Source organism: Pavona decussata, unplaced genomic scaffold (assembly GCF_977016875.1).
Source record: "Pavona decussata unplaced genomic scaffold, jaPavDecu1.1 SCAFFOLD_223, whole genome shotgun sequence".
NCBI lineage: Eukaryota > Metazoa > Cnidaria > Anthozoa > Scleractinia > Agariciidae > Pavona > Pavona decussata.
The window spans coordinates 2383080-2406114 of record NW_028145628.1 but is presented as its reverse complement, the minus strand read 5'-3'; the positions used below and the strand labels follow the sequence as shown (position 1 = coordinate 2406114).

The following is a 23035-nucleotide window of genomic DNA, read 5'->3' as shown; positions in this document are numbered from 1 at the left end:
CAATACAATACAATACAATACAATACAATACAATACAATATTTATTTTGCCATATACAACAATTACAGATGGAAAAAAAATGATGAAAATTGACCAAAGAAAATAAATGGCGAGAAAACCTGAAAGAAACCACGAGGCTTATAAAGTCAGGCTTCCTCACTTTTAAAAAATAGCTATCTTATATTAGAATTACAATATGGACTTATGATAATTAACTTTGACCGCGCACACGTACACACACATACGCACACACATATTAAGTAAGTTAGTTGAGAAATACAGCCTTACAGAAGTTAATACCTAGAGAGAAGAAAATCTTTAAGCTTTCTTTTAAAAGAAGCGGAGGAGGGAGAACTAGTTATGTCAGAATTTAGCGAATTATAAAAGTTTGGACCTTGAAAGTAAATTGAAAACTTCCTGGTGTTCGTTCTGCACAGTGGCAAGCGGAAGGACTGAGCATTCCTAGTATTATAATTATGGATTTGACTATTCAGTAAAAAAAAAGTTATTGAATTTGGAAGGGAGTGTAGAGTTCTTGTATGAAAACATAAAAGTACCTAATTGAAACGAATGGATATCATGAAATTTTAAGAGTTTAAGTTCCTTAAAAATAGGGCCAGAATGGGCAATGTATGTAGAATTGCTTACTATTCTTAACGCACGTTTCTGTAAGGTTACAATTCTTTGAAGGTTTGACTTATAGGTACCAGCCCAAGCTAAATTGCAATAATATAAATATGGAAGGATCATAGAATTGTATAAAGTACGAAGGAAGTGAGTAGAGAGAAAGAATCTAGATTTATGAATAATACCTATAGATTCGGATAATTTATTTGCTGTTATTTGCTATCCCTTCTTAAAACCTCTTCAAATTTCATTCAAATTTAGGTGTATTGCCCCCTTAAACTGATTTCCGGAAAATTTGAGAACTTCCCTTTAGTCTGAAATGTCAGCCGTCTCCTCCCCCTAACCCTCATGAGACGGCTGACATTTCAGACTAAACTTCCCTTCAAAATCATTCAAGATTCAAGAAACTATTCTGAAAGGCGGTCCAAACTCCAGCGGGTTGGGGGGGTTACTCCTCCGAATTTTTGGTGGGTGTGTGCGGCGCGGTTCTCCAAACACTGCCCCCCCCCCTTTCAGACCTAACTATGTGATTTGAACCAAACTGATTAGTTTATTTAGACGAAAAGTGGGTCTGGCACGTTCATCTCTACCAGAAGAGATCCGCAACGAAACGTATTTAATTCAGAACACTTTACAAGCTTCGTAATTGCTTAATTTCAACAAGCGACCACCGATCTCTTGTCATCCGCAGAATAAATAAGTCTGACTACGAGTAACATCATGGACATATCAGCGCTTGGAGGAAAACCATCGTCTCTTTCTTGTACGTAGACGCCCACCTTCCTCCCCCGGAGCGCGCGTGATCACGCGCATCACACAACACGTCCAGCCAGCGGTTTGCCACAAGATAAAATGCGTCCTGACGCGTAACGTAAACAGCCACGAGAGATGATAGGGAGAGTAGGTTCCGGGTTGATAGTTTTTAACTGGCCGTTTATTTTGCCTTAATTAGCTTCTTTGAGAACTGTAGGCACTTATGAGTCTTGATGAGGAAATTTCGAGAAGTGAGCTCTTTGAACTGGTGAAATATTTTTCAAAATACCCGTACAGGGCGCGTGATATCAACACCAAGGTAAGAATGTCTAATTCGTCTTGATGTGTTGTTACGCATTTTTACTACTTTAATTTTTCTACCTAGAACATCAGGAAAGTTACCCGTGACGTGTTTTTCGTATGTTTTGCTTTTAGGTAGAAGGAATACAGAAGAAATGTTTGCAGTTGTTTGCGAAGGATTACAAGTTTACGGTTGGTCGATTGTCCCATGTTGAATTGTATTTATTATAAACTAAAAGTGAAAATTAGTTTGTGTATGTTTCAGCTTTCTTTGCGTACGGAAATGCTTTATGCTGTGTGCCTCAGCAGTTAATCTTCTGAGTCATATTGTTGGCCTGTTTGCCTTTTCTTTGTAGACGATTTCCAACAATGGTGACCTTTGCGGGCATTACCCACTTAAACTGGTAATTTTGGAATCAAAACTGTCTGGTGATTTGGAAAATGGGGACAGGTATAAGTTACATCCAATGTGTTTGGCGGTAGTTTCACCTTGTTTTTCAAAGTCTTTTGTGTATAAACTCTTTCTAACTTTAATTTCTCGAGTTCATTTATGAATATTTTTTCCTTGAGTTTCATGTTGGAAACTTTGCTTTTAATTTATTGTTAATGGTTTGTTTTTATTGAGCTTTCGTGCATTTAATTTATGCCCACGTGGCGTTACCAGATTTCTTTTTTATCCGTTTAATGAGCGCAGCATATTCAGCTTTCACCGTTCAAAAAACAAAATGAGTTCCATTTGTGATAAACACATCTTTCACATTTTGTGTCAACCTACCATGCAATTACCATGCAATGTACAAACAGTATTGTTAATGGTCCATGGAGATATTTTGTATTCAGGGATGTCATCAGGCACTAAAGAAGTCATTTCGTCACTGTAGTTGCTAGCCATAACAGCTTGTTGCTAACTGTTTTAATAATAGCCTTGCAGTGCCAAGTGCAATGAAGATGATTAGGATAATAGTAATAATAAGAAACAATGACAATAATTATTATAAATAATAATAATAATAATAATAATAATAATAATAATAATAATAATAATAATAATAATAATTTGATTTGATTCAATTGTGCTATGACCAATCAGATTCAAGAAGATAAAAACACTGATTTGCATGATAGCTTGTGGTGAATTGTTTGGCATCTCATTAGTCACCTTTGTGTCATAATCATCACCAAATCACACATTTAACATTGTTGATCCTAGCATTGCAGTGAAACTCAGCTTTACCCATCAATACCACTGCTAAGGTCCCTTTATTTTGACTTGCGTAAAATCCCATGTAGTTATTTACTTTTAAAAATGACTAGGGGTGCATTTCTTTGGGATGATCCAGATGAGGGTAAATGATGCAAGATCACTCCGTTTAAGGCGCATCAAAGGAACCAACAAATCCTTTCCCAGAGTGGATTCATCATTGCCTTTTATGCACCATGATCATTGATCCTGATCTGGATCATCCCAAAGAGATGCATAATAATACAAAAGGCCACATTTCTGTGATCCACTGTATGCAGCACAAGTATGTCATGTATGTACCATGCAAGTAAAAATGGTCCAACTAGCTACAATTAAGACTAATGTTGCTCTGATGAAGGGCTGACAATTGAAATGTCAACACTTGAATTTCTTTACAGTGGCCAAATTACTAAGTATTTCCACTGAGGCCTTACACTGCTGTTTAAAAACTAAAAACTAAAAACTGAAATCCAGTTTTTAGAAAAAAAAAACTGATTTCAGTTTTTAGTTTTTAGTTTTTAAACAGCAGTATTTCCACTGAATTCGCAGGGTGACGGTGTGTGGTGGTTGCTGCTCACAGGGTTGTCTTGGTTACCCTTTGTGCTCGGGTCGAATAATAATAATGTTATTGCACATGGCTCCACCAACCTTTCAGTCATCCACCCCATGCTCATCTTAAATAAGAGGCTGAATTATTGATTCCTGTTAACCTATATTTTTGTTATATTTATTTTGCAGCCAGAAAGTGAACGATGCTAGAAAACTTAAAGATCTTTTTGTGAAGGCTAGATTTGCCCGATGCAGGTCCAGATTTGTTGTACCTGTCATTCTCTTTGAGGGAAAGGTAAAAGTTATCTCTTCCTTGTTTGTGCATTGTTTGTTATGTTGCCTACAATAATTATAAAGTTGAAATTAAACTTGAAAATTTAATGTTACTTGTAACAGAATATCTGCAGATCAGCTACATTGTCTGGAGGAGCTGAAATTTATGGGCGATCTGGATATGACTTTCTCTTTGCTGGTAAGCAGTCCACAAAACTTTGTCTAACAACTAATGCTTGAAGCTTCTTAGTATCATCATCGTACTTGGCTAACATCACAAAACTGCAACAGTTATGAACAGTGTAATGAGTAGCAGACTCAACTGAGAGCTCTGTACAGATTACACAATCTTACTGTTGGTATCCTGTGAAACAGAACGGTGAGAAGATAAAAGAGAAAAGGAAACAAAAGAGAAAAGGAAAAAATCTGTACTACCCAGACCCCCCTATGTGTAAGGGATTTTCTCTAAGAGCCCAACCCCGCCCCCCCTCTGCAAATTCCATTTAGCTCCATAAATTCCTTTTTTTCAGAATTATTTACAATATGTATAATATAATACAACTAAGACTAACGATATAAAATATAATTAACTTACAAAAAAGGATACAAACAAAATTGCTACAAATAATTCTGTCAAACATGAAGTCATATGAAAATGACAAAAGGTCTGTCCTACAGGAAGTACCCAAAATCAGGGTTAGGTACATTTCTGGACATAAGTGCCCCCCCCCCCCCTCCCTCAGGAATTTCCAATCCCTTCTATAGGGGCTATGAATTTTTTGTGGAATTAAATAATGGTACAGCTCGGCCTTGGGTAGCTTTGTATTGAAGTATACCCCTCTTATCAGATATGGTAATAATTATTACTGTCTGTGAATTGCAGGTGGTGAGAGTATTCCAGATGATCCCTTGGAAGATCTGAATGGAGTCAACAGTCCAGGATCTTTATATTCAAGGTTGTTACCATGTCGGCCTATAGGAGTTTGTAGGAGTGTCATTTCACTGATCATGAAAGCTATCTTTGTTTGTTAGTAGCCCTTATTTGACCATAAAAGCTCTATTAAGCCCCCTCCCCCTTTCCTCTCAGTATTAAGCCCCCCATTTGTTAAAGGTTGGTTTTTGTGATAAGCCTCCCCCCCCCCCCCCCCCATTTGTTGAAGTTCAGTTTTTGTGATAACCCCCCTCCCCCCCCCCACACCCTTTTGGGACATGTACGTTTGTAATTATTCCCTAGTACAAAGTCCAATACATGGGGCCCAGTTGGTTTGGTTTTAATCAAATATACAGTTGCATGTTTTTCATGCAGATTGAATGATGTTTTAATAGGCCATTTCCAAGTTGCTTTGAACCTCATAATGAAAGCGAGGTTAAGTGCAAAGTCTTTATTATGAAAATTCACATTCATTCATATACAAACAAAACTAATTTTCATATGAAAAGCTTTGCACTTAGCCTCGCTTTCATAATGAGGTTCACAGCAACTCGGAAATTGGCTATTGCAAACATTCTTACTAAATAATCCATTCCATTTAAAGTTTCAGTTGTTTGAGTTTTGTAGAAACACTATTTTAAGATGAAACCTGTAAAACTGAAAGAGAGAGTTAATAATACCAACAGGCAAGAGAATCTTCTCAGCTAAGAATGCCTTTTTTGCCTTCTATTAAAGAACGTTTAAAGTGGCTGTCTAGGAGTTATGTGACTCCATCAGTTTTCCAAAGCTTACGTTGTATTTACCACTAAATTTATCCCAAAACTGCTATATCCATTAGACACCCAAGTTCTAGCTAGAAGCTTGGTTATTAAGGATGGTGCCTACTAAAACAGAAGAAATTTTGCACAGTTTATAACTATGCAGAAAAAGTAGATCTTAGCAAGAGATTTTGAAATCCAAAGAGAAAATTGGGGGTAACCATGCATTTGTCAGAGCTTATTAAGCCACAATAACTCTTAAAAGCATTAAATTATATGACAATGTATGGCAGTTTTTTCCATATTGCAGTTTATTATCTCTGAAAAATGCATGGTTACCCCTAACTTCCATTTTGGATTCTAATAACCCTTGTTAAGAACCTCTTTTTCCACATAGCCACAAACTGTGCCGGCAAAAATACCTCTGAATTAGTAGGCACCGTCCTAAAGAAATCTGAGTTTCTCAGACCATCCTAAGATGCACAGAACGTATGCGCAGTAGTAAAAGGGGGTACTGTCTTAAAACTAAACACAGTGTAACTTTCTGTTTTTTTTTCTTTTCTTTTCTTTTTTTTTGTAGTGGGGACCATGATTTGTTTGACCGCATCCGAGGTCAGGACATCAGACTCCTCAAGACTCTTAAAGTCAAGTACATTTGTGATTTGATGGTTGAGAAAAAGAAAGTCAAGTTTGGAATGAGGTTAGCTGAATGTTGTAAATTTAGTGTATAGATGATTATTTTGTAGTAAGATTGTGTTTGGGCCACAGGTAACCCACACAGCAAGTAAGGCTCCGTTCACACTAGGTGCCTGTGCCCGGTTCTTAGGCAAGGGCACTAGTCTGAACATAGCTTTTTGTCAGTTCCCAACAAAAAATCTGGGAGCGATGCCCAGGCACCGGCACTACCTCCAAGGGTAGTACTTGGGGACCATTTCTGGGCATAGGCATGGGCATGGATCTGAACGGATTTTGTCAGTTCCAACACTTTTTCTTCATGCCCCCCCACATTACAGTAAACAAAATGGCAGGTGCTAAATTGACAAACACGAACATAATTTCTCCTTGGGCACCAACGGGTCTGAACAACGTCCTTTTCAGTGCCCAGGCACAGGGCACTGGTACGGTCATATAGTCTGAACAAGGCCTAAGAGACTCAGTAAAACTACTCCCTCCACCAGGGTTCTTGGTAGCAGCTGGTAACCGGTTATTTTTACACTGTATCTTCTATTCACATAAATGTTACTAGCTATCATGAAAAATGTTTCCCAAATTATTGAAACTGCAGCTTTCAAAATTCATTTTGCCCTTGTTTTGGTAATTTCCTTCATTCGTCTGTAAAGCGATCACTCAGATTGCTTTGAGTATTTTGATTTTTCAAAAAGAACGCTGACTTCAAGCTCTGCCATGTTTGGTTTCCATTCTTCCCACAGCGATCTTGCTCCCATCATTCCTTGGGAGGCATTAACAAAATGGCATCCACCTGCTATTACAAATTTATTAGCTACTTTTACAAATCTTAACAAGAACCGTGCTCTACCTCCCTTGAGGGGATGTTATAAACAGGACTTGAATTTGAAAGTCTTATATGCAGTAGCTACTAGAACAAGTTTGAATTGGAATCCAGGGAAAGTAATCATCTAGGAATAGAAAGGGATTGCCTTGTACTTAGTGTTGGAAAAAAAATATCAGTGTGAATAAAAATAATTTTATTGTCCCAATTTTAGAGTTACATCATCAGAGAAGGTAGATAAGATACAGCGCTACTCAGACTTCTGTTTGTGCTCAGTTCCGTATCCAGGTATGTTAATACGCAGCACTTGACATTCGTCAATCATAAATGGTCAAGGCTGTTGCCTAAGAAAAATTTCAAGAAGCCCCCAAGGCCAAAAGCCAAGAAGTTAGGAGCCCAACATGTGAATTTTTAGGTACTGCTTCAAAAACTTTAGGCACCCAAAGCATTTTTGTTGGGCGCCCCAGGCTACCGGGCTCCTGTTAGGAAGCAGCATTGACAGTACTCTCACTGAGAACAGATTTCAAATGTATTTTTTATCAGTGTTATCTACTTTACATGAAATGTTTTTTCTGTTTGTATAATATATTTTCTTTTCCAATTAGGCTGTGAATTTTTTAGAGACTTTAAGGACAATGAATACAATGCTGATGGTTTACATTTTAACTGGCAACAGGTGAGAAACAATATTCAACAGATTCATTCAACTCAAAAAATAAAAATAATTATATTGTGTATTCATAAATTAAGTGCTCAAATTAGTGACTTACTTACTGACTGGCTAACCTATTGAATGATTGACTGAGTGTTCCACTGACTGGTTGATGAAATGTCTGACCAAGTTATTTTTAATTACTAACCAACCGAATAAGGACTGACAAGCTGACTGACTACAGTACATACCTGACTGATTGACTGACTGACTGACTGACTGACTGACTGACTGACTGACTGACTGACTGACTGAATGAATGAATGAATGAATGAATGAATGAATGAATGAATGAATGAATGAATGAATGAATGAATGAATGAATGAATGAATGACTGACTGACTGACTGACTGACTGTCTCTCCAACTTACTGACTGACTGACTGGCCGCCTGGCTGGCTGTCTGATTGGCTGTCTGACTGACTTGTTAATTGATTGACTCGCTGGCTAACTGACTGACTGGCTGGCTGGCTGGCTGGCTCACTGACTGACTGGCTGACTGACCATATCACTCAATAATACCTTAATTTGTTTACATTATTGTAGGATTATGTTGATACCAAGTTCAATGTTCCTGATCTATTGCTTCATCGTTCAGGAATTGAATGGAACAATTATCAGGTAAGTCATACTCATAGAATTGAGGTAAATGGTTTAGTTTTGAATTCCCTTTGGCCTCCTTTAGTTTGACTTCTAATACAGATTGGAGTAGAGATTGTATGGGACAACGTTGATTGAATAAATGGAGCTTGGGACGCATATCAAGGATCCCCCGTAGACTTTGCATGGGCAGATGACATCATCACCACCATAGCAAAGGAGAGAGAGCCCGGTGGCATCGAACGTACTCCCTAATTTTTGATTTTTTTTTTTTTTTTTCTTTTTTACTTCAATTGCATTGAAGAGTTACAGACTATTACCAGTTCATAATTATAATAATTAATATAAACAGAGAAGACAGTATTAAATCTCAAAATATTTTTTTTTCTTTATTGCTAGTCATGGGACCTTGTCACATTGACACAAAACTATCTTAAACTCTTGATCGGCTGTGTTAAAGAAGGTAAGACGTGCTAACTGTCTATCAATTTTAAGCTATTTGCTATGAAAACAGATTCAAGTTTAAGCTAACAGTTTGTCACACTGTCAAGTATTTCCTCATCTATGAAACCACAGGATGTTAAAACTTCCTGGTGTTGCAATGCAAGAAGGAAGTTTCTTACAAATTTATCCTTGTTTTTGCTATTGTGATCCCACTGTGTGATGAGCACTTCTTCCTCTCAATCAATCAATCAACCAATCAATCAATCAGTCAATCAATCAATCAATCAAACAATCAATCAATTATTATTTATCCTCATAACATCTAATGAGCTAATTTAAACGATCGTTCAAAATATGTATGTGCTAAAAAGCACGCCTCTGAAATCATTATATTGACAAGCTTCATTTTCTGACCAGACAGTTATTATTGTTTTCATTTTTTTTTTTTTTTACTTCATTTAGGTGAAGGTGGCTTATTAATACACTGTATATCAGGGTGGGACAGAACACCCTTATTTGTCTCGCTCCTCAGGATGTCTTTGTGGGCAGTAAGTTCCCAAACATCAACCTGACCATACTACCATAATAACTCTACAAGGATAGTAGGTTTTATAAAAAAAAAAGGCTGCTGTCTTTTTGTCATTATTAGGGACTTTCAGATTTGACTATTCTTTCTAAATCTAGTTTGCATGGTTTAGATAACCACTTGTCACACCAACCTTGTTTCTGGGGTCTTCTTATCTGCTGGTAATCAACAGGAAGGAGTGAGGGTTCTGGAGATGTGACTGATTTGAAAGTCGTACTTGTACTCAATCTTGTATTCATACCCTAATCTGAAGGTCCCTATTGTAACATAAAGAAGAAAAAGAACATACTTTTTTTTTTAAACAGGGTAATTCCTTCAGTAATTATAAAAACAAAATTACTGTTATCAATGAAAGCACCAAATTGGGTTTGCAGAACTAGGGTCAATTTAATAAAATGTAAATTACACTCTTAGCTAACAAACTGTGCCCTTGTGATTACACACACCTGAAGTTGATGGTCTCATCAAACACTGTTTGAACTCTTAAAATAATGAGGATTACTTAACTCGTTTTTGAACTCTCTATTGTGTTCTTTCTTGTGTTCATGCATAATGCAAGGCCAAGCTTGTAAATTACCATGCAAAAGTTTAATTAAATTGGCCCCAGATGTTCCATTGGCTATAAGCCACCTCATTCCCATGGTCTCTCCTGTTCACATCCCAAGGGCGTCCCTCTCTCACTCCCTGGGATGTGAAGCAGAGAGAACCTTGGAACAAGGTGGTGGTCTATAAGCTTAATGTTTAAATTATTATTGTAGTTAAGTTATAATAAAATAATATTGTTTCTTTGTTGTTGTTTTTTTACTGTTGTTTAGGATGGTCGAATTCATCAGTCCTTGAGTGCTACAGAGCTTCTCTTTCTAACGGTTGCTTATGATTGGTTTTTATTTGGGTAAGATGTAGCTTGCTGAAACATTGATAATTTTATATGAATAAGTTGGGAAGGGGGGTTAAGGTTACAAAACTTTAACATTTCTTGTATCTTTTTCTGTACTTTCTCCTGTTTCATATCCCTTTGACCCCTGCATCTCACCCTCTATTTCTCAGGTAAATAAATCAATTAATCAAGGTTTTCATCTCGCTCTTAAAAGTGGTTTTGAAGGCTAATTTCAAGCTAAAGGTAAAGAAAAGTCTAAGTTAAAACTGAGGGTCGACAATCTTTTGGAAGCATCTTTACCGATTAGTAATTAAACTTGAATCAAAGTTCACATTAATCCAGGATTAGCTTAATCGGCTTTCAAACAACTGGGCCCTGATGCTGCAAACTGTTTAACTTTTTCCAAAGTTTCAGGAGTTTTTTGTCAGAAATACACGTACTTTCTTCATTTACACTGAGCTTCATCTTAGGATTACTTGTAACCTTGAACTGACCTTCCCTTCTTTGGCTCTTGTTACAGGCATGGTCTTCCTGAAAGACTTCAACGTGGAGAAGAGGTACAGCTAAACCTGTTACAAACAAAATAAATATCTTTCTGATCAGTGTGGACATTGCTTGGCAGGAAGCAACTGCTTTTATTAAAATTGATTCATGTTTTAGACTGGGCAATGTAGAAGCGCTCATAAGGTCTCATGTTGTTGGCTTGCCAGCCTAGAAAAAAATAGAACAAACAACGCTAAAAACAACCTTAGCAGCTGCTACACAATTAAAACAATTACAAGCTTACGAGAGCTGCTACACTACTGGGGTTTAGATTTCTTGTGTGTGGGAATTCAATCCTTCAACTTTAGGAAAACGGACAACTGGGGGAGGGCCTTCCTTTCTCTTTCTGTCATTGGTTTTTCGGTTTTCCGTCAACGTGAGGAGCTTGCCTACCAACTAGCAGAACAGAATCAATAAACAGCAAGGGATGCCAACTAGATCATATGGGTCTACATAGGCAAATTCAGCATTTCACAACAAACAATAGGCGCGGATCCAGGATAAAATGTGACTGTTTTCTGATAATGCGAACGACCAAGGCGCGAGGTTCTAAGGTTGCCGGAGAGCATGCCTTCCCTCCCCCCCCCCCCCGGAAATTTTTAAATTTTTAACTCCTGAAAGAGCCATTTCCTGGGTGCTCAAGTCAGTCCGACAGGTATTTTCCATACGTAAACCTGGGGATTTTCTTCTGTTGTAAAATAACTATTTATTGTCAAAAATCTGACCATTTTGCGTAAAACGGGGGAAACTGATATGGATCGGCGCCTGAATAGACGTCTTTGATGAACAAAATTTTTGAACAGTAACTAAAAGCTGTACCTTTTATGTATGTAAAGTTGCAATGAACATTTCTTTCCCCTTTCAGGTGTTTTTCTTCTGTTTCAATTTCCTAAAAAACATAACTTCAGACGAATTTTCCGTGAACACATCATCTCGGAGGTACAAATGTGCTTTAAATTTATTAGATTAGAGGGTTAGAAGAAAAAAAGAATCTATGATATTGCGTCTCTGGGGGAGTGAAAACAAATGGTTTTAGAGCAGTTTATGTTGTAAAACCAAAACCAAAGTTATTACTCGAGCTAATCACAACAAAACACAAACAGCGCAATGAACCAATCAGAATTCGAAACTAGTATACGTAACCGTCACCAAGCGCGGGAAAACGCGTGCGAGCAAGGCACGATTGGTTTTGGTTTTGTTTCTCATTGGTGGCGCGAGTTTTTTGGACCAATCACAGAGCGTAGTAAAGCAATTAGCCAAAGCAAATGTGTAATTACTTACGGCACTCAATTGAAAACCGCTCTATCAGCAGAGTTAATTTGGTAATTTGGCCACCGCAAAGAGATTCGAGTGCTGACGTTTCGAGCATTTAATAGTCCTTCGTCAGGGCAAATTGATTTTCTCTGACAAAGGGCTAACCAGCTAACGCTCGAAACATTAGCACTCGAATCTTTTTACGGTAGCCAAATTGCTTTATCCACTCTGTCGATAAAACCAAACATTCGTCTCCGAAGTATTTTTGCGCGGTTTGTGACTATGCGGGGAAAGCAGATCTTTGCAAGGGCTATGGAAATCCAAAAAGAAAATTGGGAGTAACCACGCATTTTTAAGAGATAATTAGGCAACAATTATTCTAAAAAGTGGTAAAATACAAAGCAATGTATGGCGTTTTTTTTTTTCCAAATTGAAACTTTATTATCTCTAAAAATACATGGTTACCCCCAATTTTCTTTTTGGATACCAAAAGCACTTGCCAGGTTCTGCTTTCCCAAATAGTTTTAAACCGCGCAAAAATATCCCTGTATTCGTAGGCACCACCCACAGGAAACCCAAGTATCTCTAGATGTGTAGAACGTATACGCAGTAACAATAGCAGACACCGTCCTTAATTTATTGTTGTCAAGAGAATTATTTTGACTAGCCAAGTGCCGCATTATGGTAATCGCTGTTTGTCTTTTTTTCTTTTCTTAGGGACTCTGGGAAAAGATGCGACTCTGTGGGTCAGATTGATGCTGGGACAGTTCTGATAGGTTGGCTAGCTTCCTTGATTAGTGTTTTTTACCTTTTTGTTTTGTATGTACTTGTAAAAGTGGACTAAGGACAAGAATAGTTAAAAAATAATTATACCTTCCTTCAAGGAAGCTATCATTTCAAGTTTGTCTCAGGATTTTGTCTCATAGGTGTGGGTAGCGACGTTTCGAGTACAATGTTAGAGAGATTTATAATTGCGTTTACGGCAAACAGCAAACGTCAGATTTGCATTTATCTTTTCTTGAAAATCGAAGTCCATAGATGAGAATAGTGCAAAACAGTTCTGGCTTTTCTCCACTCAATTTTACTCAGAAACTGAAAACAGCGAGGGGCAATGAAGAACATGGTCACGTGGTCATTTCTATCGTTTGTCGTAAACGTATTTCTAAATCTTTTTATTGGGTATATTATACACGCAAATTTTCTTTGCAAAGTAGTTTACATTTGGCAAGGCTAATATTCTCGTGTGTATGACAAAATTCGTCTTGAGTTTTCCCTTTATATTTTCTTCCTCAAAAACTGCAGTTTCGTTTTTTGAACAAGTTCATTGAAAACTTATTCATCCTTCACGAACGAACGAGTCAAAATTTTTCAAAATTCGTTGAGCCAGCCGTAAAGACCACGGAATTCACGACTAGTCGAATTTTTGGAAATAGTGGCCGATGAACACTTGAGCAGTTTTTGTGAAACAACGCCGAATCGTGGATTTTTTGACCCCAAGGAGAAGCAGAATGATGAGAAAGAGAGAAGAAAGGAGAAAAAAGAGAGAGAGAAAGAAAAAGACCACATGACCTTGTTTTTATATTGGCTACTTAACTGTGGAGATTTTGAACGCTCTATTGTTTTAAAGGAAGTCAAAATTTAGGTTAGTTACGTGCGACAATATCCTTCAAATCGCACTACACAGAACCGTATCATTTCTTTCAGGGCTGTACGGCTCTTTCTTGCCCCACTTGCGCTAATGCGTGTGGCCTTCATACGGGAATTTTCTGAATAGTTTTGTAATGAAAGTGCGCGCGGGGCAGTACGGGACATATGATAAAATGTAGTATGATAGTCACCTAAAAAGAAGCGTGACAGCGTGACAGCATCTAGCCTGTTACGCGGACGTTCTTTGGCTCGTCATGCCACGCACTCCTCCCCACGAACTTCGTGGAGAGAAGTGCGTGATATAACGCGTAGGAGGCTAGACAGAATTTCCAAACTATAATTCTCACCTAGCTTAACTTGAGAAAAAAAACCCTTTACATTGTAGACTGATGGGTTTGGTTCTTTCCGCAGATGATCGTTTGTCACGCGGTAGTAACTCTAGCCTTAGCAGTTGCAGTAGCGTGACAGAACAAAGAACAAGTTTTTTCATTGGTCAGGAGATTACAGAGGATGCTGAGATGTCTTCATCATCATTTACCAAGTTAGTATGAATATTTGGTCATTTCCGAGTTGCTTTTAACTTCATTATGAAAGCAAGGCAAAGTGCAAAGCTTTTATTATGAAAATTAGTTTTCATTCATATGTAAACAAAACTAAATTTCATGGGAAAAGCTTTGCACCAAGCCTCGATTTTATAACGAGGTTCACAGCAGCTCGGAAATGGCCTGTTTTACTTTCTGACAGTTTTACTTAAATGTTAGCATCAGAGTAAGAGCTAAACCCTTAATCTGTTGAACCCGGATAGACCTTTGTCACTCGGCGGCCATGTTGAGTCTCAGCAGAAAAAAAGCTTTGTTTTTGCACGGCAAGCCTTGCACTGAATTCGCGTCCGGCCGAGGCTTGCCGTGTGAAAACAAAGCTTTTTATTCCCCCGAGAGTCAACATGGCCGCCGAGTGATAAGGGTCTATTAAGATCGGTTTTGTTGTTCAATTTGTACATTTGTGGTGTGTAAATCAGTTTTGGTAATGTGAGATGTTTTTGGATCAGGACTAAATGAGTAAAAAATCGAATCAAATTTGCCAATGAAATTTTAAATCGAAAAACCGGAGAAACATTTGGCCTACTCACGAAATGCGTCCATGTCACAAAAAAGTGCACTTAATTTGATACAATACTTTGCTTTAAACGTTGACTGGGAACTTTGGCCGAAGTTTGAGAATTCTAAACACCGCGAAGAGGAGTAACATCAGGTTGTCGCCTGTTGAAGATACCAGGAACTCTCTGTTCTGATTACAAGTTGAAGAAAATGCTTTCACAGAGAGAGTTTTACTCAAGTTTTACAGATTTTAGAGTTAATGCACCGAATGAATTATTTTGTGCTTTTTTTTTAGTTCTTGTGGCGCACGCGCAGCTTATCATTCCCCGCCTCATTCTCATGCTGCTGGGTATGATTACGAATTTCGGCACCAGACCACCAGTCCGCTTCCAGTACCACGGCGGTCACGAAAGAACTCCAACCCATCTGATCAGGTAGGTACATGTGTAATTTTTTTTTTATGTTCTTTTATTTTATTTATTTATTTTTTAAGTTTTTAAACAAAAAAGCCTAATGGAAATTATATATATCGACCGATACGACGCCTTTATTTAGTTTTTCTTTTTTTTCTTTGCATTAATGAAATTAAAGGTCTTTATATTGTTCCTTTCAGAAACCTTCGTCGTCGTCCATAGGTGGAAGGTAAGTTTTTCAATGAACTGATGGACTTAAAACCTAAAACTAAACGAAGCTTCTTTTGTTTCGCTTTTTTACTGCAAAATGTAATTAATCAGTACGATAGAGCGGTTTCCAATTGAGCGAAATTACTTTCGACACTCAATTGAAAACCGCTCTAATGGCCATGTTTTTGTCAGTTCTTTGTCACTAGTTACTGTTATTATGTTCTGCTTTAGCCATGCCTTCTTCTTATTAACGATTGATCAGAGAATTAACTCGGTAGTGTTTGTTTAAAGTGCTAAGTGAACCCTTAGCAATCCTACTGATTTTTTTCGTTGCCTCGTGCGGTATCCCATTTCTTCACCACTGCTAACGTCCAGTAGAATTTTCATGAGTTCACTTAGAACTTTAACATACACTGCACAGTTAATTCTCTGATCTATCATTTGTGTCCTTAGTGCTAGCGACACAACATTCATTTGTACCCCTTCTTGTGATTAGTTTAGTTTTCATAGCGATCTTATGCGACGACGATGGAGGCGGTAACGAGAACGCTACAAACAACAACATTTTCTTTAACATGCGTTCAACACTTTGTTGATCTAAATTTTGGGGGCGTTTAAACAGGTCGTCCAACATTGTTGAAAGCGTAAAAAATGTTGAAAGCTTGTTGAAAGTGTGTTGAATCAAATTAAAATTGGTTTAAACTTTCATTCAACATCGCTTCAACATTTTCTTTGTTCTTGAAAATGTCGAATGGCGTTGAAACCCTTTGAACACTCCGTTCATCCAACATTTGCCCAACATCCGATCAACTTTTGTTGAACAAATGTTGGGCAAATGTTGAAACCGTTTTAAACGGGCCTTAATGAGCAAAAGCACTCTACATGTGCGTGATACATTGTAGTACATTTCTTGGCCATCCTCTGTAAAACAACAACGTGAAAAGACCAAATTCAAGGTTTGTTGCGAATGTGAACACATGATGGTCTGTATAGTTCGGCCGCTTGGGGCAGTAGCAGCATTGTAAGGGCTTGTTTCATTGTGATACCTGAGTGTAATATCGTCCACGGTGATAATAGGGAGCTTTAGCAAAGACGACGGCGACAAGAAACGTCAAAAAAGCAGTAGGCTCAATAACCAAAACAACAACTCTGCACGTGCATTACACTTTTTGGTACATTTCTTTGCCGTCACTGCACGACAAGGACGTGAAATTTCCTGATGGAAAGTTTTGTGGAGGACGTAAACACACGATCATGAATTTTTCTTTCTCTTTGTAAACTTGGGTGCAGTCTCCAAGAGTTCAACTCAGAAAATTTCACCTACATTTGGCATTTAAAGCGAGTTGGAATAATCGCGACGACATTTGATAAAACGAGAATTCGATTTAATAGTGACGTTTCCGCTGCAGTTGCCGTCGTCGTTGCTTAAGCAGCCTATTGTATGCTTGAAAGCAGAGTGTTTTGCTATCCTTTTCAGCTGGCAGTTAATATCTGGCACAGGGAGCCCAAACGGCACCATGTCCATCCGGGACTCACCGATCTCTGCGCTTGGACATGGCAGCAGTACAACAAGCTTGTAAGTGGATAATAAAGCGGGTTCCAATTGAGTGTCGTAAAACCAAAACCAAAGTGATTACTCTGGCCAATCGCAACAGATGTAAGCAACACAACGAGCCAATCAGAATTCGAAGCAAATACATGTAACCGGTGGCAAGCGCGGCCAAGACACGATCGGTGGCGCGAGTTTTGTTAACCAATCACAGAGCGTAGTAATGCAAGAGCAAAGCAAACGCGAAATTAGTTTAGACACTCAATTGAAATCCGCTCTTAATAGTCTACAATTTTCAAATCTGTAATCCATGAGCACTTTCCATTTATCCAAACTTTTCAGAACTCGCTTGTAAGTGGATGTGTTGTGGTTGAAATTTTTTTGGGTTTAAAATTTTTCAAACCAGTTTAGTTCTTATTTTCCTTTGTGCGGTATTCATTACCATAATCAAAATGAATCTTTCAGTCAACAGGATTTCATCGGGATTTATTCATTAATCCTTTCACTCCCAGGAGTGATCAATATGTAATTTCTCCTTACATTATCAATACATTGAAACCAGACAGGTGATGAGAATAAAGAAAATCATCAACTAGGTGATATTGTTTGATGTAACACCAAATTCTTTGAACTGACTTTAAAAGAAATGTATGGCAGTCAGTCAGGAGAATTAACATTCAGATCATGGGAGTGAAAGGGTTAAGTTCGATGCATGAAAAGATCGATCTTATAATGAACTTAATACGCTCAGTTTAGTTCGTCTCACGTGAAGTTCGACGTTTAACCCAGGCCTTAGAAAAGCAGCCCATATGGACGATGTATACTACAAGAGCGGTCTTAGTCTTTAATAAATTGTTGTTTAAAAATGGAAGAAACATCCTCGCAGTTAGTACGCAACGTAAGTAGTTGCGAAAAGAAAGCTTGAATGGGATCCATGACCCCTTGCGACGCCGTTGCAGTGCTCTAACAACTGTAACAACTCTACCAACTTTCTTCCATTTAATCTTTCATCCGCAGTTCAAAATATATGTTACATATATTTACATTCAAATTGTTGTTTCTTTGCAGGGCGGAGAGTGTAGATGAGGCTACAGACCGCCAACAGCGCTTAGGATCCATACGTAGTTTATTTCTACAAGTTTTTTTCAAGGCAGTCGACTGCAACAACAAATTTGAAGGCGGCAGTGCGCTCTCCAGTATTTTTGATCAAGTTACTGAAAAAATACGCGAAGGATGGGGTACTGTCGTTTAGTCAAATTTATGACTTCTTGTTCAAAGTAATTTATATATAACTGGTGTGAATTTCGTAGCATTATTGTCACCCAAGCGCTGTCTCTGCTTAAAGGTCCGCTTATACATGCGACTTATGACGCAAATTTTGTCGCACTTCATTGTAATTTTCTTCTTTCCAGGCTTCGACTTCGAAATCGCACGTGTAAACCAGTTGCAATTTCAGCGCGATATTGCTGTACGTTTTCTGAAAAATACTGTGAATTGGCATCTAGTTTCAAAAATGTTCGAAACTCCTGGGCTGAGTTGCTCGAAGCATGGTTAGCGCTAACCATTGGTTAAGAGGTATTAAAACCTATAGGTTATCATGGCATCTAACCCGGGTTAGCACTAACCATGCTTCGAGCAACTGGGCCCTGGATATCGCGGCGACGGACAAATCGCATTAAAATTGCCTCTAAATTTCGTGTGCGACCCACGGAATTTAAAACTGCAGCTTGAGTGAGATACAAGTTACATTAAAAAAGTGCGAGAAAACTTGCACAAAAATCGCCTGTGTAAACAGAACGCAATACTGGTTCCGTTTAGAAGGAAGCGTCCACACAAGCGATCTCATCCGTCCATGCCATGCGATAGGTCATTTTAGTCCTTGAAAAGGCCCACATCTCCTTAGTCTTTAGCTCTTCCGAATGTTTTCTAGTTTTGGCATGGGAGTTTATGTTTCCATTCTGTTTTGGGTTGCTGAAAATACCATTTTGGTGTGGACGGAAACGGGAAAAATCGTTTTCAAAAATTTTCGGATCACTGTGGACGGAACCGGATTTGCGTAGAGTGGTTTTCTTGCGAATGTCGTAAAAAAACTAAATGAGAATTAATTATAAATCACGGCTGTCCAGTCACAACAAACGCAATCAGCGCTATGAACCAATCAGCACTCGAATCAAATGCGTGCAACCCGTGCGAAGCTCAGGAGAACGCATGCGCTTCACGAGTTACTTGGGTTTGCTCCTGATTGGCTGAATTGGTGACAGCAATTTGCACGAAATTTTTATACCAGTAAGAATTTCGCAATACTCAATTTGCAAACTTCTCTTGTTGGAAATGTTGCAAATTAAAAGAAAAAATCTTTTCAGTTTGCTAACACTTAGCAGTTTATTAAATACATTAATTTATTGACGAAAGTACCTTTTTCAGTTGAGACATTTGAATTATTATTTTAACAAAAATTTGGCCCTGTCATACCTAACAATTTTTTGAGCAGCTTGTCTCGTAAAAAAATTAAATTGTTACAAGTTGCAGGCACACGTGTTGCACGCTACAATTATTACAATTGCGGGAAAAAAACACAAAAGTTGCAAAGTGATTCAGTAATCTGTGAATTGAAATGTGTCGCGGGCGAAACAAGTTGTTAAACTCATGTCACACGTGTTTTTATCGTTCAACTTAGAGAAATTTGTTACTGAAAGTAAACACCTATTCAACCTCATCTTGGTCTTGAAAAACAAACGGTAGACTGATCTTCAACATCGGTCCCCAGCGACAGTGCAACGTGGTTGTGTCATGAATGTATTGAATGCGATAAATCAATGGGGTGTAGTTTTCAATTCTAACGTGTAGACGAACTTCATTGCCTGTGTTGAGAGCAAAATCAAAAGAGCCGAGCAGAAGTAACAAAGGAGGAGTTTGGTGACCATCTAAGACTATAGAGAATAATCTGTTCGGACAGGAAGTTTTGGGAAACGGAATCTCATTTCTCGAGTTTAGGAACTTTCGTTGGAGTTACGGAAATGCCAGCCGATTTCGCTTTATTAATAATAAATTTTTCCTCCGAAGACAAATTAAAAGGAGTTAATTTTCCAGTGTTAACGATATTTTGAGCTGAAATTTTTCCGAAGAAAAATACAAATTTTCTTGAAAACTAAACGAACCATCGGGAAAGGTTAACTAACGCAGTACGCGTAAATGTGCGATAAGTGTGCGTTTGTGCTGTAAATAAATCCACCGAAAACTTTTGATAGTAAAACTGTGAAAGCAACTTTCAACGATTATTTTCGGGAAACAAGTTTGCAAACAAAATTGTGACGTGTAGCAGGGCCTTAAGGAACTAAAATATACAGTAATTTCTTATTGTTGAAAAAGATGTTTAGCAGTTATTACGTAGGAGCGTTATTTTTGCCCACGATATTTGTAAGAAAATATCCATTGAAAAAGGAGGGTAAATCTAGTTTATTACACAAGAATTTCAGACTACACTTGTCCAGATCACTCGTTAAATCTTTTATCTACTGTTGGGATCAGTTTTCGTGTCTCAAAGATATAAAAAAAATTCTTGTTTGATGTCATTTTTATTCATATGATCATACAGCTGAGATACTCAACTTGTTTAGACTGCGACCTATTTCTCTTTTGCTAGAAAATCCGCGGGAAGAACGCAAAAAAACTGAGCGAGTACAATATTCGAGGGACGAGCACACGCGAAGCCGCGAATAGCGCGGACGCCACGCCCACGCTACTCGCGGTTTTCCCGCTCGTCTCTCGAAGATCGTGCTCGCTCAGTTTTTTGCGTTCTTCCCGCGGATTTAAGAGAGACAGGTCGCAGTGTACAGCTTTTCAAGATTAACAGATAACAAGCGTCGGGGACACCCAAGAAGAGCATTCAAGCAAAATAGTTAAATGTTGTTTCCTTCATTCCCATATCAGTCTTTGGCCTTTTAAAAGGCAAATTACTGTAAACTATTACAGTTTAATATGTTCGTATTCTTTAGTTGAAAATTTAAATATTTTAAAAGGCAAATTAGTGTCAACTACTACAGTTTCCAGTGCGACGCGCCTTACCGTGGCCACCCAACAAACTTTTTTCAAGTTAGCCAATCAGGATATCTTCCTCCTTGTTCATAAAATACAAAACAACATGTTGTCAATAATTCATTGTTTCGTCACTTGCCTGTTGGACTTTGCAAGGAGACGTGACCGTTAATCAAATTCACATATCCTGATTGGCTAACTTGTAAAAGAAGTTTGTTGGGTGGCCACGGTAAGGCGCTTCGCACTGTGATATGTTTGTATTCCTAAGTTGAAAATTTAAATTTCTGAAAATTTCAGGGTTCGGCGTTTTATTCCCAAATTCACGAGCTGTTGTTGGCTTTCTGAAAATGCTAGATTATATTTTTAGCATTGTGAAGTTTTAGGTGACCTTCCACTAAATGAAATACCAGTTTTTCTTCACAGTTTAATCTGAATGTTTCATAACAAAAGCCTATTGTTAGTCTAACAATAGGCTTTTGTTAAGAAACGATACTCATAAAGATACATCTTACCTTGAGGGATGGGTGGCACTTCCTTATATGAATACATCATTAATTTTTCACTATGATGTCATTTGACTACACTACCAGAATCCTTCAGTTTCTCATGCTTATTAGAGCAATTGTTCTTTGCTCTCCACTGGGATTACAAAATTTGAATATGAAAACTGGAAAACTAAATGAATTCTGATAGTTGTAGTCAAAATTATGGCGCCATCATGAAAATGGCCTATTAGTTAGATTCACCACCTTAAGCATTATAAAATATTAAGTTATATTGTACTTCAAAATGTCTTTATTTCTTTTGCAAAATATTTCCTCGCATTCCCATGAATAGTGAGTATTCAACTGTATATTATCCCTCTTATCATTTTGTCATTCATTAGAAGCAGAAGCAAATGATATCATTCTGTTAGAAGTGAATAAAGGTTGAAAATGAATAATTAGTGGTTGTCGCATTCACTGATGTGTGAGCTTTGAAGGCATAAAATAGTTGTCTATGGAGAATGCAGAAAACTAACCAGTGCAAAAAGCAGGAACATGTAGCTTATAGCAAGTCACAACTGGTTTAGGTTTTCCACCCATTTGATTGGAACTTTGCCACCACAGTCCATGGGTTCCTAGTTCAAAGGATGGTTACTTTGCACCATCAATCGGCTGATCAAGGAGTTTTGTAGACTAGGTTTTTGAGATGTAATTTTCAGTTGTATCACTTGGGTTTGTGTGATTGGGTGATACAAATAATTATTTTTTATCAACTCTGCTGGGAATTGGGACTCAGGTCAATTTGCAGTAAGATACTCTTTCGTCTCCAGGGCCTGGTTGCATGAAGCATCTTGGGTAGGAGTTCACCGTCTCCTCGGTGAACCACAAGCAGACAAGTGATCTAACATGGAACTCAGGAAAACCCTCCAGAAAGCAGAGAATGGTTGTACAAACGCCCACTTATCTTAAGATGCTTTATGCAACTGGGTCCAGGGCACAAGGATTAGTTGGAACTAATCTGTGCCCAAGCTAACAAATAGAAGTAGCACTGGTTTATATACAGTATTTTAAGTAAAAATTACCAATAAACTGTAATTTATTAAAATAAGAGGCTATGTTGACAGTAATGAAGGTAGGCTTTTCAAATAGAAAAGTTTTAACATAAAAAAATTAACCCTCTCCTCCCCACCCTTAGGTAAGTTGACATTTTTATTTTAGGGGATCCTTCTGAAAACCCCTTTTAGTGATCAGAGAACTGCTCTTAAAGATTTTTTGTCATCATCATCAACACCCTAGGCATTGGACTATAAACACACACACCTCCTATTGAGCACTCCCATCCACAAATGGTAAATACTGTCTGTGAATTAGCACTGTGATTGGCCTTCACACAAGGTCACTGGTCGATTGGTCTGGTTGTAGCCAATTAGATTGAAGGGGATTTTGAAAGTGACTTCCAGTATTTTGTTTTTTTTTTCGTTGGGGGTCTAGACCAAGGATTTGGGCATTAATTTGCACGTTGATTCAGTCTAGGCTGGCTCACAAGGGCCACTTTCACAAAAGTCCCCTTGTGGCTTGGTGCTATGTTAACAGGCTCCTTCCAAACCAAGCTCTTTATTTTAGAATTGCCTAAAATTTA

General features: G+C 38.0%; 1 protein-coding gene across 1 annotated transcript; it reads left to right on the top strand.

Annotated features, from left to right (window-relative positions):
• Window positions 1-1473: 1473 nt before the first annotated feature.
• Window positions 1474-21857, top strand: LOC146459126 (phosphatidylinositol-3,5-bisphosphate 3-phosphatase MTMR14-like). The gene is made up of 21 exons (XM_085090043.1): window positions 1474-1699; window positions 1816-1872; window positions 2037-2131; window positions 3662-3767; window positions 3869-3944; window positions 4629-4701; window positions 6015-6134; window positions 7159-7232; window positions 7550-7620; window positions 8203-8277; window positions 8656-8719; window positions 9163-9248; window positions 10102-10178; window positions 10684-10720; window positions 11572-11645; window positions 12678-12736; window positions 14019-14148; window positions 15000-15138; window positions 15318-15346; window positions 16805-16903; window positions 17945-21857. The coding sequence occupies exons 1-21, from the start codon at window positions 1604-1606 to the stop codon at window positions 18126-18128; spliced, it is 1821 nt and encodes a 606-aa protein (XP_084946169.1). The 5' UTR covers window positions 1474-1603; the 3' UTR covers window positions 18129-21857.
• The last annotated feature ends 1178 nt before the right edge of the window (window positions 21858-23035 follow it).